General features: G+C 40.4%; 1 protein-coding gene across 5 annotated transcripts in view; it reads left to right on the top strand.

Moving 5' to 3' along the window:
- Positions 1-7,264: 7,264 nt before the first annotated feature.
- Positions 7,265-20,779, top strand: part of LOC110532970 (protein Dok-7) — a 109,724-nt gene continuing 96,209 nt past the window's right edge. For 4 of the 5 annotated variants that reach the window (XM_090209879.1, XM_090209878.1, XM_090209882.1 and 1 more), the window contains exons 1-2: positions 7,265-7,385; positions 7,500-7,545. In XM_090209879.1, the coding sequence (XP_090066005.1) occupies positions 7,332-7,385; positions 7,500-7,545 (100 nt within the window). In that variant the 5' untranslated portion in view covers positions 7,265-7,331. The remainder of the gene's footprint in view (positions 7,386-7,499; positions 7,546-20,779) is intronic. The other variant, XM_090209883.1, reaches the window with a different exon arrangement.

Here is a 20,779-nt window from a genome sequence, read left to right as displayed (position 1 = left end):
AGAGAGAGGGACAGGGGAGGCAGTTTTAAATCTCACCAGAAGAGGGCGCCACCACCTCTCTCGAAACCCCCTCCTGCTGCTCCTGCTCCTGCTCGCTCTCGTAAATCCAAATCGCCCTCGCGCCCCAACCGAGCCAGGCTAGATGTGGATCGGGTTGACACCAACCCCACACCTGAAGATTCCGGAAGGTTCCGGGACCTCCGAGATTCCAAGCTGGGACAGAACCGCGAGGGCTTGGCCTCGGAACTCTGTCGCCGTGGCGGCAGGGTGAGGACGGGCGTGTACCAGACGTCAGAACTCCCGTCACTGGTCAGCGCTAAGAGACAACCAGAGCAGAGACGGATTGGCAGGAGCCAATCGTCAGAGAGACGGATCGGCCGGAGCCTATCGGGAGAGAGACAAGACAGAAGCAGGTTTAAGGCCACATTTGTCTGAGAGTTAGATTCAGCACGGACGCTGCTGTGTTCTGGTGGGTCACTGTGACATCATTAGTCAAAGACCTCTTTTAAAGACCAGCAGACAGTTTGGAACGTTGGCTCATTAATTGATGCTCATCACTAAGGTTTCGGGGTCCATGGAAATTAAAATCATGAATTCAACTAATTCTTTCTATTCCAGCCTCATGAATATCTGTTGTTGCTGTAGAGACTGCTCATGTGTATGATAAAGCAAGTCTGTATGGATATTGTGGTATAGAAATCTCCTGTAACTGACTATAGATATTGTGGTATAGAAAATGACTATAGTTGACTACATTGGCTTCAGAATTCACATGTTGTTGTGTTACACCCTGCATTTAAGGTGGATTCAATTAAAATAAATTCTCACCCATCTACACACAATACCCCATAATGACATCACAATACCCCATAATGACATCACAATACCCCATAATGACATCACAATACCCCATAATGACATCACAATACCCCACAATGACATCACAATACCCCATAATGACATCACAATACCCCATAATGACATCACAATACCCCATAATGACATCACAATACCCCATAATGACATCACGATACCCCATAATGACATCACAATACCCCATAATGACATCACAATACCACACAATGACATCAAAATACCCCATAATGACATCACTATACCCCATAAGGACATCACAATACCCCATAATGACATCACAATACCCCACAATGACATCACAATACCCCATAATGACATCACAATACCCCATAATGACATCACAATACCCCATAATGACATCACAATACCCCATAATGACATCACAATACCCCATAATGACATCACAATACCCCATAATGACAAAGTGGAAACATGTTTTATGTTTTAGACATTTTACCAAATGTATTGAAAATGAAATACAGAAATAGCTCATTTTGGTAAGACTGACCCAGGTTTTCCTCCAGTTACTCAGTGTTGTGTTGGATTTGCCCCCCAGTATAACACTTTGTATTCAGGACATAAAGTTCATTTCTTTGCCACATGTTTTGCAGTATTACTTTAGTGCCTTGTTGCAAACAGGATACATGTTTTGGAACCTCTTTTTTTATCTGTACATGCTTCCTTCTTTGCGAGGCGTTGGAAAACCTCCCTGGTTCTTTGTGGTTGAATCTGTGTTGGACTGAGGGACCTTACAGATAATGGTATGTGTGTGGGGGGTTACAGAGGTGGTTGGGGTAGTCACTCAGAAATCATGTTCATCCCTGTTATTGCACACAGAGGGAGTCCGTGCAACTTGTTATGTGACTTGTTCAGCACATTTTGTACTCCTGAACTGATTTGGGTTTGTCACAACAAAGGGGTTGAATACTGATTGACTCAAGACATTTCAGATTTTCATTTTTCATTCATTTGTAAAAAAAAATGTAGTTATACGTCATTCCACTTTGACATTATGGGGTGTTGTGATGTCATTATGGGGTGTTGTGATGTCATTATGGGGTGTTGTGATGTCATTATGGGGTGTTGTGATGTCATTATGGGGTGTTGTGATGTCATTATGGGGTGTTGTGATGTCATTATGGGGTGTTGTGATGTCATTATTGGGGTGTTGTGATGTCATTATTGGGGTGTTGTGATGTCATTATGGGGTGTTGTGATGTCATTATGGGGTGTTGTGATGTCATTATGGGGTGTAGACCAGTGACAAAACAACATCTCAATTTAATCCATTTTAAAATCAGGCTGTAACACAACAACATGTGGGAAAACGGTCGTTGGGTCTGAATCCTTTCTGAAGGATCTGTATGTGAATGGCTGTTAGGAGTCGACGCCTCTTATAATCTGAACCAATCACCATCAGAGATGTTCAACCAACACAAACACATTGATGGTCTGTGTTCAGAGATGCTCAACCAACACAAACACATTGATGGTCTGTGTTCAGAGATCCTCAACCAACACAAACACATTGATCGTCTGTGTTCAGAGATGTTCAACCAACACAAACACATTGATGGTCTGTGTTCAGAGATCCTCAACCAACACAAACACATTGATGGTCTGTGTTCAGAGATCCTCAACCAACACAAACACATTGATGGTCTGTGTTCAGAGATCCTCAACCAACACAAACACATTGATGGTCTGTGTTCAGAGATCCTCAACCAACACAACCACATTGAGGGTCTGTGTTCAGAGATGCTCAACCAACACATGGTGTTGGTCTGTGTTACACTCAGATGCTACTTCAGTTCAGACACTTGCAAACACACTCACACACACACTCACACTCTCACAAACACACACACTCACTCTCACACACACACACACACACACACTCTCACACACACTCACACAAAGACTCACACGCACACACACACTCACACACACACACACACTCTCACACACACTCACACAAAGACTCACACGCACACACACACTCACACACACACACACACACACACACACACTCTTTATTAATATCACTGTTAAGGGTTCTCAGTTTTCTGTTTATTGGAGCTGATATTACTGATATTAATAAAATCACAATAATGTATTAATTTCACTCTGTTTTTGGTAGTAGTTTATTAGGATCATTATCTGTTTCTATAGCAGCAGCTACTCTTCCTGGGGTTTATTAGGATCATTATCTGTTTCTAAAGCAGCAGCTACTCTTCCTGGGGTTTATTAGGATCATTATCTGTTTCTATAGCAGCAGCTACTCTTCCTGGGGTTTATTAGGATCATTATCTGTTTCTATAGCAGCAGCTACTCTTCCTGGGGTTTATTAGGATCATTATCTGTTTCTATAGCAGCAGATACTCTTCCTGGGGTTTATTAGGATCCCCATTATCTGTTTCTATAGCAACAGCTACTCTTCCTGGGGTTTAACACAAAACAAAACATGAAACGTGATGATGTCACGTGATATAAACAGATAATACAGAACATTGATAGACAAGAACAGCTCAAGAACATAACCACATGTGTTTAAAACGTCACACATATCACTACATACACAACACATTCGGGTCGAATGGGGGAGAGGCGTTGTGTCGTGACGTGTTGATTTATCTGTTTTTTTTTTTAAGCTAGGTTTTCGGTTACCTTGAGCAGTTGGAGATGGAAGGGAGTTCCATGCAATTTATGACTCTATATAATACTGTGCATTTTATTGTTGTTGTTGTTCTGGATTTGAGGACTGTGAAAAGACCCCTGGTGGCATGTCCGGTGGGGTAAGTGTGGGTATCAGTGCTGTGTGTAAAGTTGATTATGCAAACAATTTCCAACACACCGTTTCTTATAAAAACCAGGAAGTGATGTCGTCAGTCTTCTCTTCTTTTAGCCAGGGGGAGAGAGAGAGACTGGCATGCATAGTATTGATATTAGCTCTCTGCTTACAGTGAAGAGCTGCTCTGTTTCTGGACCAGCTGCAGGGTTTTCTAGGCCTCTTCTTTTGCAGCACCTGACCATATGACTGGACAATAATCAGAGTTGAGATCAAACTAAGGCCTGCAGGACTTTGCTTTATGGAGTGTGGTGTCAACACCGAAAACAAAGGAGCAAAGCCTCTCTTTAACAGTACCCCTTTAACAGGGGTATTGTGATGTCATTGTGGGCTATTGTGATGTCATTGTGGGGTATTGTGATGTCATTGTGGGGTATTGTGATGTCATTATGGTCTGTAGAGGGACGTTTTCTTCTTGTTAAACACAACCCTCTTGTAATTGATCAAGAATAACCCCCTGGCACAGACGCCCTGGCACAGACGCCCTGGCACAGACGCCCTGGCACAGACCCCCTGGCACAGACCCCCTGGCACAGACGCCCTGGCACAGACGCCCTGGCACAGACCCCCTGGCACAGACCCCCTGGCACAGACCCCCTGGCACAGACGCCCTGGCACAGACGCCCTGGCACAGACCCCCTGGCACAGACCCCCTGGCACAGACCCCCTGGCACAGACCCCCTGGCACAGACGCCCTGGCACAGATGCCCTGGCACAGACCCCCTGGCACAGACCCCCTGGCACAGACCCCCTGGCACAGACGCCCTGGCACAGACGCCCTGGCACAGACCCCCTGGCACAGACGCCCTGGCACAGACGCCCTGGCACAGACCCCCTGGCACAGACGCCCTGGCACAGACGCCCTGGCACAGACGCCCTGGCACAGACCCCCTGGCACAGACGCCCTGGCACAGACGCCCTGGCACAGACCCCCTGGCACAGACGCCCTGGCACAGACGCCCTGGCACAGACGCCCTGGCACAGACCCCCTGGCACAGACGCCCTGGCACAGACGCCCTGGCACAGACCCCCTGGCACAGACGCCCTGGCACAGACCCCCTGGCACAGACCCCCTGGCACAGACGCCCTGGCACAGACCCCCTGGCACAGACGCCCTGGCACAGACGCCCTGGCACAGACGCCCTGGCACAGACCCCCTGGCACAGACGCCCTGGCACAGACGCCCTGGCACAGACCCCCTGGCACAGACCCCCTGGCACAGACGCCCTGGCACAGACCCCCTGGCACAGACGCCCTGGCACAGATGCCCTGACACAGACGCCCTGGCACAGACCCCCTGGCACAGACCCCCTGGCACAGACGCCCTGGCACAGACGCCCTGGCACAGACCCCCTGGCATAGACGCCCTGGCACAGACCCCCTGGCACAGACCCCCTGGCACAGACGCCCTGGCACAGACGCCCTGGCACAGACGCCCTGGCACAGACCCCCTGGCACAGACGCCCTGGCACAGACCCCCTGGCACAGACGCCCTGGCACAGACCCCCTGGCACAGACGCCCTGGCACAGACGCCCTGGCACAGACGCCCTGGCACAGACGCCCTGGCACAGACGCCCTGGCACAGACCCCCTGGCACAGACGCCCTGGCACAGACGCCCTGGCACAGACGCCCTGGCACAGACGCCAGTTCAAAGTCAAGTTTTCCCCCACAATTAAATCATAGGGGGGACTATAGATCTATCTCCGTCCCACAATTAAGTCATAGGGGGACTATAGATCTGTCTCCGTCTCACAATGAAATCATAGGGGGACTATAGATCTGTCTCCATCTCACAATTAAATCATAGGGGGACTATAGATCTATCTCCGTCCCACAATTAAATAATTAAATCATAGGGGGACTATAGATCTGTCTCCGTCTCACAATTAAATCATAGGGGGACTATAGATCTATCTCCGTCCCACAATTAAAACATAGGGGGACTATGGATCTGTCTCCGTCCCACAATTAAATCATAGGAGACTATAGATCTATCTCCGTCCCACAATTAAATAATTAAATCATAAGGGGACTATAGATCTGTCTCCGTCCCACAATTAAATCATAGGGGGACTATAGATCTGTCTCTATAGATCTGTCTCCATCCCACAATTAAATCATAGGGGGACTATAGATCTGTCTCCGTCCCACAATTAAATCATAGGGGGACTAAGGATCTATCTCCGTCCCACAATTAAATAATTAAATCATAGGGGGGCTATGTATCTGTCTCCGTCCCACAATTAAATCATAGGGGGACTATGGATCTGTCTCCGTCCCACAATTAAATCATAGGGGGACTAAGGATCTATCTCCGTCTCACAATTAAATCATAGGGGGACTATAGATCTGTCTCCATCTCACAATTAAATCATAGGGGGACTATGGATCTGTCTCCGTCCCACAATTAAATCATAGGGGGACTAAGGATCTATCTCCGTCTCACAATTAAATCATAGGGGGACTATAGATCTGTCTCCATCTCACAATTAAATCATAGGGGGACTATAGATCTATCTCCGTCCCACAATTAAATAATTAAATCATAGGGGGACTATAGATCTGTCTCCGTCCCACAATTAAATCATAGGGGGACTATGGATCTGTCTCCGTCCCACAATTAAATAATTAAATCCCCTAGACCAGACCAAACACATAAATCCCCCATGTCACACCCTGACCTAACCAAAATAATACAGAAAACAAAGATAACTAAGGCCAGGGAGTGACAGGTGCGGCATCATCCTGGTGGAAAGCATGTTACTGTGGCCTTGTTTGGATTTACATTTGTTTGACGTGAATTAACGTGAATTACAACAAACAACAAAAATGTCCCCATGTAAATTGGATGAAAAAAAGACAACATTCCCTCATGTTGATGACTTTTTCTTAAACCGATCAGTTTTCCACATCTTCACATTGATGTTTTGGGTTGAAACAACGTTGATTCAACCAGTTTTTTTTTGCCCAGTGGGAAGATTTAGAAGGCTCTATTGACAACAAGACAGTAGGCTATGTCAGTTTATATCCCTGTCTAGCTGTAGAATCAGAATGAGTAGAACAGGCATCTCTGTGGTCTAAGGCAGGGGCGGACTGGCCTTCTGGCATTTCTGGCAAATGCCAGATGGGCTGGTCTATATGTAGCCCAGTGGGCCTGTCTAACTTTTTTTTTGTTTTTTTGCCCAAAATTATAATTATTTGGCTAAAAATGGGTGTTATAAATTCCAAGGTCGACATCTGGTCCCAGTCCACCCCTGGTCTATAAAAGCATGATAACCCTATGAGCTTAGTGAAAGCTATGCTTACTATGTAACTTTCATTTAATTGGCGACATTGTAAACAATCACCCTTGACACTAGCTAACAACTGCGCAAACTATCGGCTGGCCCCTCTGTGGGTGGCTGGCCCCTTTCCCCGCGTGTGTGGCGTGTTTTCTGGAGGGGTAGAGTGGTGTGTGTGAGGGCCTCCGGTGAGGGGGGGGGGGGGGGGGGTGGGCCGCTAAAAAGTTATTTTGAAAGTGACCCCAACTGTCAGGAATTGGACCGGGCAGCGGGTGCGCACACACACACATACACACAGTCAGCTGTTCTGAGCTATGTCAGAAGATGACGGATACAGTTGTAGTGGAAGGACAAGTTAAATTCAGAGATGGGAAAAAGGTTCTTATCACCTTTAAAATTACATCTTCAAACGTTCCCGTTTCACGTTAACCGTTAATACAATAACGCGTGGATTTGACTGTTTGATGTATTTGCTTTAACGTTGCTTTGCAGTGGAAGAGTCGTTGGGTCGCGTTGCGGAAGCCGTCCCCAGTCGCAGGTAGGTCTACGAAGCAACCAACTAATACTACATGTATTAAATGTCTCCCAACATTTAAAAAATAATGTAGCAGTCTTTTTAAATGTTTTCTACTGTAATCTTTCACCAATAAGATTTTCAGGAATTAAAAGTAAGCGCGACTTGTCAATGTGTCATATGGCGACGCGCCAACCGGAGCGCATAGTGCAAATATCACATAACCACGGTTACACGTGTGTGTGTGTGTGTGTGTGGAGGGGGTGTCGCGCTACACTTAACACATGGATTTAAAACGTTATACGCTTCTGTTTGCCTTTAACACAAACGCCTTGAGAAGACTGGGCTAGTTGGTTTAACAAACTGTTTTAGCATGTATTTCAATGCTTAGACCACTTACAGGACTTAGTTGTGTCCAAGCAACAAAGTCAGGCTAGTTTAGCTACCTATGCTACCTGTTTAAAACCAGAGGCTTACATAAGAAGTATACCATATCATTCTGGCTAATTGCTTTCCCTGGTGTGTGTGTGTGTGTGTGTGGCTCTGAAAAGCAGTGATAAGATGAGAATAAAGAAACAGACTGAAACACTTGGAGAGACACAGCTGTGTGTGTGTCTCTCTGAAGAGCAGTGATAAGATGAGAATAAAGAAACAGACTGAAACACTTGGAGAGACACAGCTGTGTGTGTGTGTGTCTCTGAAGAGCAGTGATAAGATGAGAATAAAGAAACAGACTGAAACACTTGGAGAGACACAGCTGTGTGTGTGTGTCTCTCTGAAGAGCAGTGATAAGATGAGAATAAAGAAACAGACTGAAACACTTGGAGAGACACAGCTGTGTGTGTGTCTCTCTGAAGAGCAGTGATAAGATGAGAATAAAGAAACAGACTGAAACACTTGGAGAGACACAGCTGTGTGTGTGTCTCTCTGAAGAGCAGTGATAAGATGAGTATAGAGAAACAGACTGAAACACTTGGAGAGACACAGCTGTGTTTGTAATGTTCCTTTCTTCAGACATTGTCTCTCAGTGGAACTAAAAGGTGTATTGTGTCGAGCCGTCAACATGTTCTAGAACAACATGTGCCTTGTGTTCTGGAATACATAGACAGTGATTCTAGTTCTAAGAGTGATTCCCACGAGATCCTGTGTTCCAATGCCTTTGAGGAGACCGATTGGGCGCCAGTGTGGCTGTTTATTGGACATTTCCTTCCTTGATGGGGCTGTGCTGTTATGTTCCTCGGACAGCCCTCCCTCTCTATCACGGTGGGGTCTAATTGGTCTGTTATGTTCCTCGGACAGCCCTCCCTCTGTCACGGAGACGTCTAATTGGTCTGTTATGTCCCTCAGACAGCCCTCCCTCTCTGTCACGGTGGGGTCTAATTGGTCTGTTATGTCCCTCGGACGGCCCTCCCTCTCTGTCACGGTGGGGTCTAATTGGTCTGTTATGTTCCTCGGGCAGCCCTCCCTCTCTGTCACGGTGGCGTCTCATTGGCCACTTCTCTCCTGATGTAATACATATATTCTGAACAATTCCACAACAAATAAACAAAAAGCACACATCTAAGTAAGGAATGGAATAAGAATATATGAATATAAATATACGGACGAGTGATGTCAGAGCGGCGTAGGTTAAGGTGCAGTTTCTGGTAAGTGGATGCCGCTCAAATATCCAATAGTTCTTCCCGGCTGTATGTAATAACACTTTTTATAAAATTTAAAAAAAATAATAATACTGTACACTTTCCTAAGGACTAGAAGCGAGGCAGCCCTCTCTGTCGGCACCCTTGTGTTATGTGTATTGGGAAGGGAGGATGGATGGGCAGTGTATATGTAACAGTATAGCTTCCGTCCCTCTCCTCGCCCCGACCCGGGATCGAACCAGGGACCCTCTGCACACATCAACAACTGACACCCACGAAGCATCGTTACCCATCGCGCCACAAAAAAAGCCGCGGCCCTTGCAGATCAAAGGAGGAACCAACTACTTCAAGGTCTCAGAGCGAGTGACGTCACCGATTGAAATGCTATAAGCTAACTAAGCTAGCCATTTCACACCTGTTACTTATACATTGAGCACTATTAATAGTCTGGTAGCAGCAGTTGTGATGTGTGTTGAGGTGCGGAGAATCAGTGCAGGTGGTCAGTCCAGTTCAAGTGTTCAGCAGTCTGATGACTTGTAGATAGAAACTATCTCTGAGCCTGTTGGTGTCTATATCAATAGTTAGTCTTCAGCTGGACCAGGATTACTCAGCTGTGTTGGCGTTGCTATGACAGCAGGAAGTCTGTATTCATAGTGTTAGTTGGTCTACAGCTGGACCAGGATCACTCAGCTGTGTTAGCGTTGCTATGACAGCAGGATGTCTGTATTGATAGTGTTAGTTGGTCTACAGCTGGACCAGGATCACTCAGCTGTGTTAGCGTTGCTATGACAGCAGGAAGTCTGTATTGATAGTGTTAGTTGGTCTTCAGCTGGACCAGGATCACTCAGCAGTGTTAGCATTGCTATGACAGCAGGATGTCTGTATTGATAGTGTTAGTTGGTCTTCAGCTGGACCAGGATCACTCAGCTGTGTTAGCGTTGCTATGAGAGCTTTGTTGACTGACTATGTACAGACTCCTCTCTATAGCAACCACTTTGTTGACTGACAATGCACAGACTCATCTCTGTAGCAACCACTTTGTTGACTGACAATGCACAGACTCCTCTCTATAGCAACCACTTTGTTGACTGACGATGTACAGACTCATCTCTATAGCAACCACTTTTGTTGACTGATGATGTACAGACTCATCTCTATGGCAACCATTTTGCTGACAGATACACACAAGAGGCCTATATATATATATGATTTACTTTAGGATGTTAGACTATATTGTGTTATATAACATGTTATTTACAATCTGTTCCAATTGAATGAAGAACCCACAAAGGTATACATTTAAAATATACACATTAACGTTATGGTGTCTATAGTACGTTTAAATATATTAATAAATCATTGACACCGCTTCAAAAATCATAAGCCAACCACAGCCACATCCCTGATTGGTTAGCCTGTTTTGAATGTTTCTGATTCATATCGATGCCACACAGATACCAACTTATCTGGGTTTTAAACGGCCTAAAGGGGCAGTTGACCTGATTTGCATCAAACGTGTATTTCATACTTGTATGTAGGCTGGCTTTAATTGAGAACTGCTCTCATCCAACCAGGACTAATTGAGAATTGCTCTCATACAACCAAGACTAATTGAGAATTGCTCTCATACAACCAAGACTAATTGAGAATTGCTCTCATACACCCAAGACTAATTGAGAATTGCTCTCATACAACCAAGACTAATTGAGAATTGCTCTCATACAACCAGGACTAATTGAGAATTGCTCTCATACACCCAAGACTAATTGAGAATTGCTCTCATACAATCAGGACTAATTGAGAATTGCTCTCATACACTCAAGACTAAATGAGAATTGCTCTCATACAACCAAGACTAATTGAGAATTGCTCTCATACAACCAGGACTAATTGAGAATTGCTCTCATACACCCAAGACTAATTGAGAATTGCTCTCATACAATCAGGACTAATTGAGAATTGCTCTCATACACTCAAGACTAAATGAGAATTGCTCTCATACAACCAAGACTAATTGAGAATTGCTCTCATACACCCAAGACTAATTGAGAATTGCTCTCATACAATCAGGACTAATTGAGAATTGCTCTCATACACCTAAGACTAAATGAGAATTGCTCTCATACAACCAGGACTAATTGAGAATTGCTCTCATACAACCAAGACTAATTGAGAATTGCTCTCATACACCCAAGACTAAATGAGAATTGCTCTCATACAATCAGGACTAATTGAGAATTGCTCTCATACAACCAGGACTAATTGAGAATTGCTCTCATACAACCAAGACTAATTGAGAATTGCTCTCATACAACCAAGACTAAATGAGAATTGCTCTCATACAACCAGGACTAATTGAGAATTGCTCTCATACAATCAAGACTAATTGAGAATTGCTCTCATACAACCAAGACTAATTGAGAATTGCTCTCATACAATCAGGACTAATTGAGAATTGCTCTCATACAACCAGGACTAATTGAGAATTGCTCTCATACAATCAGGACTAATTGAGAATTGCTCTCATACAATCAGGACTAATTGAGAATTGCTCTCATACAACCAGGACTAATTGAGAATTGCTCTCATACAATCAGGACTAATTGAGAATTGCTCACATACAACCAGGACTAATTGAGAATTGCTCTCATACAATCAGGACTAATTGAGAATTGCTCTCATACAACCAAGACTAAATGAGAATTGCTCTCATACAACCAGGACTAATTGAGAATTGCTCTCATACAACCAGGACTAATTGAGAATTGCTCTCATACACCCAAGACTAATTGAGAATTGCTCTCATACGACCAGGACTAATTGAGAATTGCTCTCATACGACCAAGACTAATTGAGAATTGCTCTCATACAACCAGGACTAATTGAGAATTGCTCTCATACGACCAGGACTAATTGAGAATTGCTCTCATACAACCAGGACTAATTGAGAATTGCTCTCATACGACCAGGACTAAATGAGAATTGCTCTCATACAACCAGGACTAATTGAGAATTGCTCTCATACAACCAGGACTAATTGAGAATTGCTCTCATACAACCAGGACTAATTGAGAATTGCTCTCATACGACCAGGACTAATTGAGAATTGCTCTCATACAACCAGGACTAATTGAGAATTGCTCTCATACAACCAGGACTAATTGAGAATTGCTCTCATACAACCAGGACTAATTGAGAATTGCTCTCATACGACCAGGACTAATTTAGAATTGCTCTCATACAACCAAGACTAATTGAGAATTGCTCTCATACGACCAGGACTAATTGAGAATTGCTCTCATACAACCAAGACTAATTGAGAATTGCTCTCATACGACCAGGACTAATTGAGAATTGCTCTCATACAACCAGGACTAATTGAGAATTGCTCTTGTAACGGATGTGAAATGGCTAGCTAGTTAGCGGTGGTGCGGCGCTAAATAGCGTTTCAATCGGTGACGTCACTCGCTCTGAGACCTTGAAGTAGTTGTTCCCCCTTTGCTCTGCAAGGGCCGCGGCTTTTGTGGAGCGATGTGTGCAGAGGGTCCCTGGTTCGCGCCCGGGTATGGGCGAGGGGACGGTCTAAAGTTATACTGTTACACTCTCATACAACCAGGACTAATTCTCCAGGGCAAATCAAGTTCTATAATATTCTGTCTATAGAATTACATATTATTACACATTACACATATTACTATAGAATTCTGTTACATATTAGAAGGGGTTATTGTTCTGTTACATATTAGAAGGGGTTATTGTTCTGTTACATGTTCTGTTACATATTAGAAGGGGTTATTGTTCTGTTACATATTAGAAGGGGTTATTGTTCTGTTACATGTTCTGTTACATATTAGAAGGGGTTATTGTTCTGTTACATATTAGAAGGGGTTATTGTTCTGTTACATATTAGAAGGGGTTATTGTTCTGTTACATATTAGAAGGGGTTATTGTTCTGTTACATATTAGAAGGGGTTATTGTTCTGTTACATGTTAGAAGGGGTTATTGTTCTGTTACATATTAGAAGGGGTTATTGTTCTGTTACATATTAGAAGGGGTTATTGTTCTGTTACATATTAGAAGGGGTTATTGTTCTGTTACATATTAGAAGGGGTTATTGTTCTGTTACATGTTAGAAGGGGTTATTGTTCTGTTACATATTAGAGGGGGTTATTGTCCTGTTACATATTAGAAGGGGTTATTGTTCTGTTACATATTAGAAGGGGTTATTGTTCTGTTACATATTAGAAGGGGTTATTGTTCTGTTACATATTAGAAGGGGTTATTGTTCTGTTACATATTAGAAGGGGTTATTGTTCTGTTACATATTAGAAGGGGTTATTGTTCTGTTACATGTTAGAAGGGGTTATTGTTCTGTTACATATTAGAGGGGGTTATTGTTCTGTTACATGTTAGAAGGGGTTATTGTTCTGTTACATATTAGAGGGGGTTATTGTCCTGTTACATATTAGAAGGGGTTATTGTTCTGTTACATATTAGAAGGGGTTATTGTTCTGTTACATATTAGAAGGGGTTATTGTTCTGTTACATATTAGAAGGGGTTATTGTTCTGTTACATATTAGAAGGGGTTATTGTTCTGTTACATATTAGAAGGGGTTATTGTTCTGTTACATATTAGAAGGGGTTATTGTTCTGTTACATATTAGAAGGGGTTATTGTTCTGTTACATGTTAGAAGGGGTTATTGTTCTGTTACATGTTAGAAGGGGTTATTGTTCTGTTACATGTTCTGTTACATGTTAGAAGGGGTTATTGTTCTGTTACATATTAGAAGGGGTTATTGTTCTGTTACATATTAGAGGGGGTTATTGTCCTGTTACATATTAGAAGGGGTTATTGTTCTGTTACATATTAGAAGGGGTTATTGTTCTGTTACATATTAGAAGGGGTTATTGTTCTGTTACATATTAGAAGGGGTTATTGTTCTGTTACATATTAGAAGGGGTTATTGTTCTGTTACATATTAGAAGGGGTTATTGTTCTGTTACATATTAGAAGGGGTTATTGTTCTGTTACATATTAGAAGGGGTTATTGTTCTGTTACATATTAGAAGGGGTTATTGTTCTGTTACATATTAGAAGGGGTTATTGTTCTGTTACATGTTAGAAGGGGTTATTGTTCTGTTACATGTTAGAAGGGGTTATTGTTCTGTTACATATTAGAAGGAGTTATTGTTCTGTTACATATTAGAAGGGGTTATTGTTCTGTTACATGTTCTGTTACATATTAGAAGGGGTTATTGTTCTGTTACATGTTAGAAGGGGTTATTGTTCTGTTACATATTAGAAGGGGTTATTGTTCTGTTACATGTTCTGTTACATATTAGAAGGGCTTATTGTCCTGTTACATATTAGAAGGGGTTATTGTTCTGTTACATATTAGAAGGGGTTATTGTTCTGTTACATATTAGAAGGGGTTATTGTTCTGTTACATGTTCTGTTACATATTAGAAGGGGTTAATGTTCTGTTACATGTCCTGTTACATATTAGAAGGGGTTATTGTTCTGTTACATGTTCTGTTACATATTAGAAGGGGTTATTGTCCTGTTACATATTAGAAGGGGTTATTGTTCTGTTACATATTAGAAGGGGTTATTGTTCTGTTACATATTAGAAGGGGTTATTGTTCTGTTACATATTAGAAGGGGTTATTGTTCTGTTACATATTTGAAGGGGTTATTGTTCTGTTACATATTAGAAGGGGTTATTGTTCTGTTACATATTAGAAGGGGTTATTGTTCTGTTACATGTTAGAAGGGGTTATTGTTCTGTTACATATTAGAAGGGGTTATTGTTCTGTTACATATTAGAAGGGGTTATTGTTCTGTTACATATTAGAAGGGGTTATTGTTCTGTTACATGTTAGAAGGGGTTATTGTTCTGTTACATGTTCTGTTACATATTAGAAGGGGTTATTGTTATGTTACATATTAGAAGGGGTTATTGTTCTGTTACATGTTCTGTTACATATTAGAAGGGGTTATTGTTATGTTACATATTAGAAGGGGTTATTGTTCTGTTACATGTTCTGTTACATATTAGAAGGGGTTATTGTTATGTTACATATTAGAAGGGGTTATTGTTCTGTTACATGTTAGAAGGGGTTATTGTTCTGTTACATATTAGAAGGGGTTATTGTTCTGTTACATATTAGAAGGGGTTATTGTTCTGTTACATATTAGAAGGGGTTATTGTTCTGTTACATATTAGAAGGGGTTATTGTTATGTTACATATTAGAAGGGGTTATTGTTCTGTTACATGTTAGAAGGGGTTAATGTTCTGTTACATATTAGAAGGGGTTATTGTTCTGTTACATGTTAGAAGGGGTTATTGTTCTGTTACATATTAGAAGGGGTTATTGTTCTGTTACATGTTAGAAGGGGTTATTGTTCTGTTACATATTAGAAGGGGTTATTGTCCGGTTACATATTAGAAGGGGTTATTGTTCTGTTACATATTAGAAGGGGTTATTGTCCTGTTACATATTAGAAGGGGTTATTGTTCTGTTACATATTAGAAGGGGTTATTGTTCTGTTACATATTAGAAGGGGTTATTGTCCTGTTACATATTAGAAGGGGTTATTGTTCTGTTACATATTAGAAGGGGTTATTGTTCTGTTACATGTTAGAAGGGGTTATTGTTCTGTTACATGTTAGAAGGGGTTATTGTTCTGTTACATATTAGAAGGGGTTATTGTTCTGTTACATATTAGAGGGGGTTATTGTTCTGTTACATATTAGAAGGGGTTATTGTTCTGTTACATGTTAGAAGGGGTTATTGTTCTGTTACATATTAGAAGGGGTTATTGTTCTGTTACATATTAGAAGGGGTTATTGTTCTGTTACATATTAGAAGGGGTTATTGTTCTGTTACATATTAGAAGGGGTTATTGTTCTGTTACATATTAGAAGGGGTTATTGTTATGTTACATATTAGAAGGGGTTATTGTTCTGTTACATGTTAGAAGGGGTTATTGTTCTGTTACATATTAGAAGGGGTTATTGTTCTGTTACATATTAGAAGGGGTTATTGTTCTGTTACATGTTAGAAGGGGTTATTGTTCTGTTACATATTAGAAGGGGTTATTGTTCTGTTACATATTAGAAGGGGTTATTGTTCTGTTACATGTTAGAAGGGGTTATTGTTCTGTTACATGTTAGAAGGGGTTATTGTTCTGTTACATATTAGAAGGGGTTATTGTTCTGTTACATGTTAGAAGGGGTTATTGTTCTGTTACATATTAGAAGGGGTTATTGTTCTGTTACATATTAGAAGGGGTTATTGTTCTGTTACATGTTAGAAGGGGTTATTGTTCTGTTACATGTTAGAAGGGGTTATTGTTCTGTTACATATTAGAAGGGGTTATTGTTCTGTTACATATTAGAAGGGGTTATTGTTCTGTTACATGTTAGAAGGGGTTATTGTTCTGTTACATATTAGAAGGGGTTATTGTTCTGTTACATATTAGAAGGGGTTATTGTTCTGTTACATGTTAGAAGGGGTTATTGTTCTGTTACATGTTAGAAGGGGTTATTGTTCTGTTACATATTAGAAGGGGTTATTGTTCTGTTACATATGAGAAGGGGTTATTGTTCTGTTACATATTAGAAGGGGTTATTGTTCTGTTACATGTTAGAAGGGGTTATTGTTCTGTTACATGTTAGAAGGGGTTATTGTTCTGTTACATGTTAGAAGGGGTTATTGTTCTGTTACATATTAGAAGGGGTTATTGTTCTGTTACATGTTAGAAGGGGTTATTGTTCTGTTACATATTAGAAGGGGTTATTGTTCTGTTACATATTAGAAGGGGTTATTGTTATGTTACATATTAGAAGGGGTTATTGTTCTGTTACATATTAGAAGGGGTTATTGTCCTGTTACATGTTAGAAGGGGTTATTGTTCTGTTACATATTAGAAGGGGTTATTGTTCTGTTACATATTAGAAGGGGTTATTGTTCTGTTACATATTTGAAGGGGTTATTGTTCTGTTACATGTTAGAAGGGGTTATTGTTCTGTTACATATTAGAAGGGGTTATTGTTCTGTTACATATTAGAAGGGGTTATTGTTCTGTTACATATTTGAAGGGGTTATTGTTCTGTTACATGTTAGAAGGGGTTATTGTTCTGTTACATATTAGAAGGGGTTATTGTTCTGTTACGTGTTAGAAGGGGTTATTGTTCTGTTACATATTAGAAGGGGTTATTGTTCTGTTACATGTTAGAAGGGGTTATTGTTCTGTTACATGTTAGAAGGGGTTATTGTTCTGTTACATGTTAGAAGGGGTTATTGTTCTGTTACATGTTAGAAGGGGTTATTGTTCTGTTACATATTAGAAGGGGTTATTGTTCTGTTACATGTTAGAAGGGGTTATTGTTCTGTTACATATTAGAAGGGGTTATTGTTCTGTTACATATTAGAAGGGGTTATTGTTCTGTTACATGTTCTGTTACATATTAGAAGGGGTTATTGTTCTGTTACATGTTCTGTTACATATTAGAAGGGGTTATTGTTCTGTTACATGTTCTGTTACATATTAGAACGGGTTATTGTTCTGTTACATATTAGAAGGGGTTATTGTTCTGTTACATATTAGAAGGGGTTATTGTTCTGTTACATATTAGAAGGGGTTATTGTTCTGTTACATATTAGAAGGGGTTATTGTTCTGTTACATATTAGAAGGGGTTATTGTTCTGTTACATATTAGAAGGGGTTATTGTTCTGTTACATATTAGAAGGGGTTATTGTTCTGTTACATGTTAGAAGGGGTTATTGTTCTGTTACATGTTAGAAGGGGTTATTGTTCTGTTACATATTAGAAGGGGTTATTGTTCTGTTACATATTAGAAGGGGTTATTGTTCTGTTACATATTAGAAGGGGTTATTGTTCTGTTACATATTAGAAGGGGTTATTGTTCTGTTACATATTAGAAGGGGTTATTGTTCTGTTACATGTTAGAAGGGGTTATTGTTCTGTTACATGTTAGAAGGGGTTATTGTTCTGTTACATATTAGAAGGGGTTATTGTTCTGTTACATATTAGAAGGGGTTATTGTTCTGTTACATGTTAGAAGGGGTTATTGTTCTGTTACATATTAGAAGGGGTTATTGTTCTGTTACATATTAGAAGGGGTTATTGTTCTGTTACATATTAGAAGTGGTTATTGTTCTGTTACATATTAGAAGGGGTTATTGTCCTGTTACATGTTAGAAGGGGTTATTGTTATGTTACATAATAGAAGGGGTTATTGTTCTGTTACATATTAGAAGGGGTTATTGTCCTGTTACATATTAGTAGGGGTTATTGTTCTGTTACATATTAGAAGGGGTTATTGTTCTGTTACATAATAGAAGGGGTTATTGTCCTGTTACATATTAGAAGGGGTTATTGTTCTGTTACATATTAGAAGGGGTTATTGTTCTGTTACATATTAGAAGGGGTTATTGTTCTGTTACATAATAGAAGGGGTTATTGTTCTGTTACATATTAGAAGGGGTTATTGTTCTGTTACATGTTAGAAGGGGTTATTGTTCTGTTACATAATAGAAGGGGTTATTGTTCTGTTACATATTAGTAGGGGTTATTGTTATGTTACATATTAGAAGGGGTTATTGTTCTGTTACATGTTAGAAGGGGTTATTGTTCTGTTACATGTTAGAAGGGGTTATTGTTCTGTTACATATTAGAAGGGGTTATTGTTCTGTTACATATTAGAAGTGGTTATTGTTCTGTTACATATTAGAAGGGGTTATTGTTCTGTTACATAATAGAAGGGGTTATTGTTCTGTTACATAATAGAAGGGGTTATTGTTCTGTTACATGTTCTGTTATTAGAAGGGGTTATTGTTCTGTTACATATTAGAAGGGGTTATTGTTCTGTTACATGTTAGAAGGGGTTATTGTTCTGTTACATAATAGAAGGGGTTATTGTTCTGTTACATGTTCTGTTATTAGAAGGGGTTATTGTTCTGTTACATATTAGAAGGGGTTATTGTTCTGTTACATATTAGAAGTGGTTATTGTTCTGTTACATATTAGAAGGGGTTATTGTTCTGTTACATGTTAGAAGGGGTTATTGTTCTGTTACATGTTAGAAGGGGTTATTGTTCTGTTACATGTTCTGTTACATATTAGAAGGGGTTATTGTTCTGGTACATATTAGAAGGGGTTATTGTTCTGTTACATATTAGAAGGGGTTATTGTTCTGTTACATGTTAGAAGGGGTTATTGTTCTGTTACATATTAGAAGGGGTTATTGTTCTGTTACATATTAGAAGGGGTTATTGTTCTGTTACATATTAGAAGGGGTTATTGTTCTGTTACATATTAGAAGGGGTTATTGTTCTGTTACATATTAGAAGGGGTTATTGTTCTGTTACATATTAGAAGGGGTTATTGTTCTGTTACATGTTAGAAGGGGTTATTGTTCTGTTACATATTAGAAGGGGTTATTGTTATGTTACATGTTAGAAGGGGTTATTGTTCTGTTACATATTAGAAGGGGTTATTGTTCTGTTACATATTAGAAGGGGTTATTGTTCTGTTACATAATAGAAGGGGTTATTGTTATGTTACATGTTAGAAGGGGTTATTGTTCTGTTACATATTAGAAGGGGTTATTGTTCTGTTACATATTAGAAGGGGTTATTGTTCTGTTACATGTTAGAAGGGGTTATTGTTCTGTTACATATTAGAAGGGGTTATTGTTCTGTTACATAATAGAAGGGGTTATTGTTCTGTTACATATTAGAAGGGGTTATTGTTCTGTTACATATTAGAAGGGGTTATTGTTCTGTTACATATTAGAAGGGGTTATTGTTCTGTTACATAATAGAAGGGGTTATTGTTCTGTTACATATTAGAAGGGGTTATTGTTCTGTTACATATTAGAAGGGGTTATTGTTCTGTTACATGTTCTGTTACATATTAGAAGGGGTTATTGTTCTGTTACATGTTCTGTTACATATTAGAAGGGGTTATTGTTCTGTTACATGTTCTGTTACATGTTAGAAGGGGTTATTGTTCTGTTACATATTAGAAGGGGTTATTGTTCTGTTACATATTAGAAGGGGTTATTGTTCTGTTACATATTAGAAGGGGTTATTGTTCTGTTACATGTTAGAAGGGGTTATTGTTCTGTTACATATTAGAAGGGGTTATTGTTCTGTTACATATTAGAAGGGGTTATTGTTCTGTTACATGTTAGAAGGGGTTATTGTTCTGTTACATATTAGAAGGGGTTATTGTTCTGTTACATATTAGAAGGGGTTATTGTTCTGTTACATATTAGAAGGGGTTATTGTTCTGTTACATATTAGAAGGGGTTATTGTTCTGTTACATATTAGAAGGGGTTATTGTTCTGTTACATATTAGAAGGGGTTATTGTTCTGTTACATATTAGAAGGGGTTATTGTTCTGTTACATATTAGAAGGGGTTATTGTTCTGTTACATGTTAGAAGGGGTTATTGTTCTGTTACATGTTAGAAGGGGTTATTGTTCTGTTACATGTTAGAAGGGGTTATTGTTCTGTTACATGTTAGAAGGGGTTATTGTTCTGTTACATATTAGAAGGGGTTATTGTTCTGTTACATG

This window comes from Oncorhynchus mykiss, chromosome 19 (assembly GCF_057628025.1).
Source record: "Oncorhynchus mykiss isolate SJ-2025 chromosome 19, ASM5762802v1, whole genome shotgun sequence".
Classification (NCBI taxonomy): Eukaryota; Metazoa; Chordata; class Actinopteri; order Salmoniformes; family Salmonidae; genus Oncorhynchus; species Oncorhynchus mykiss.
Note: the sequence above shows the minus strand (reverse complement) of the source record. Positions and strands in the feature narration are given on the sequence as shown.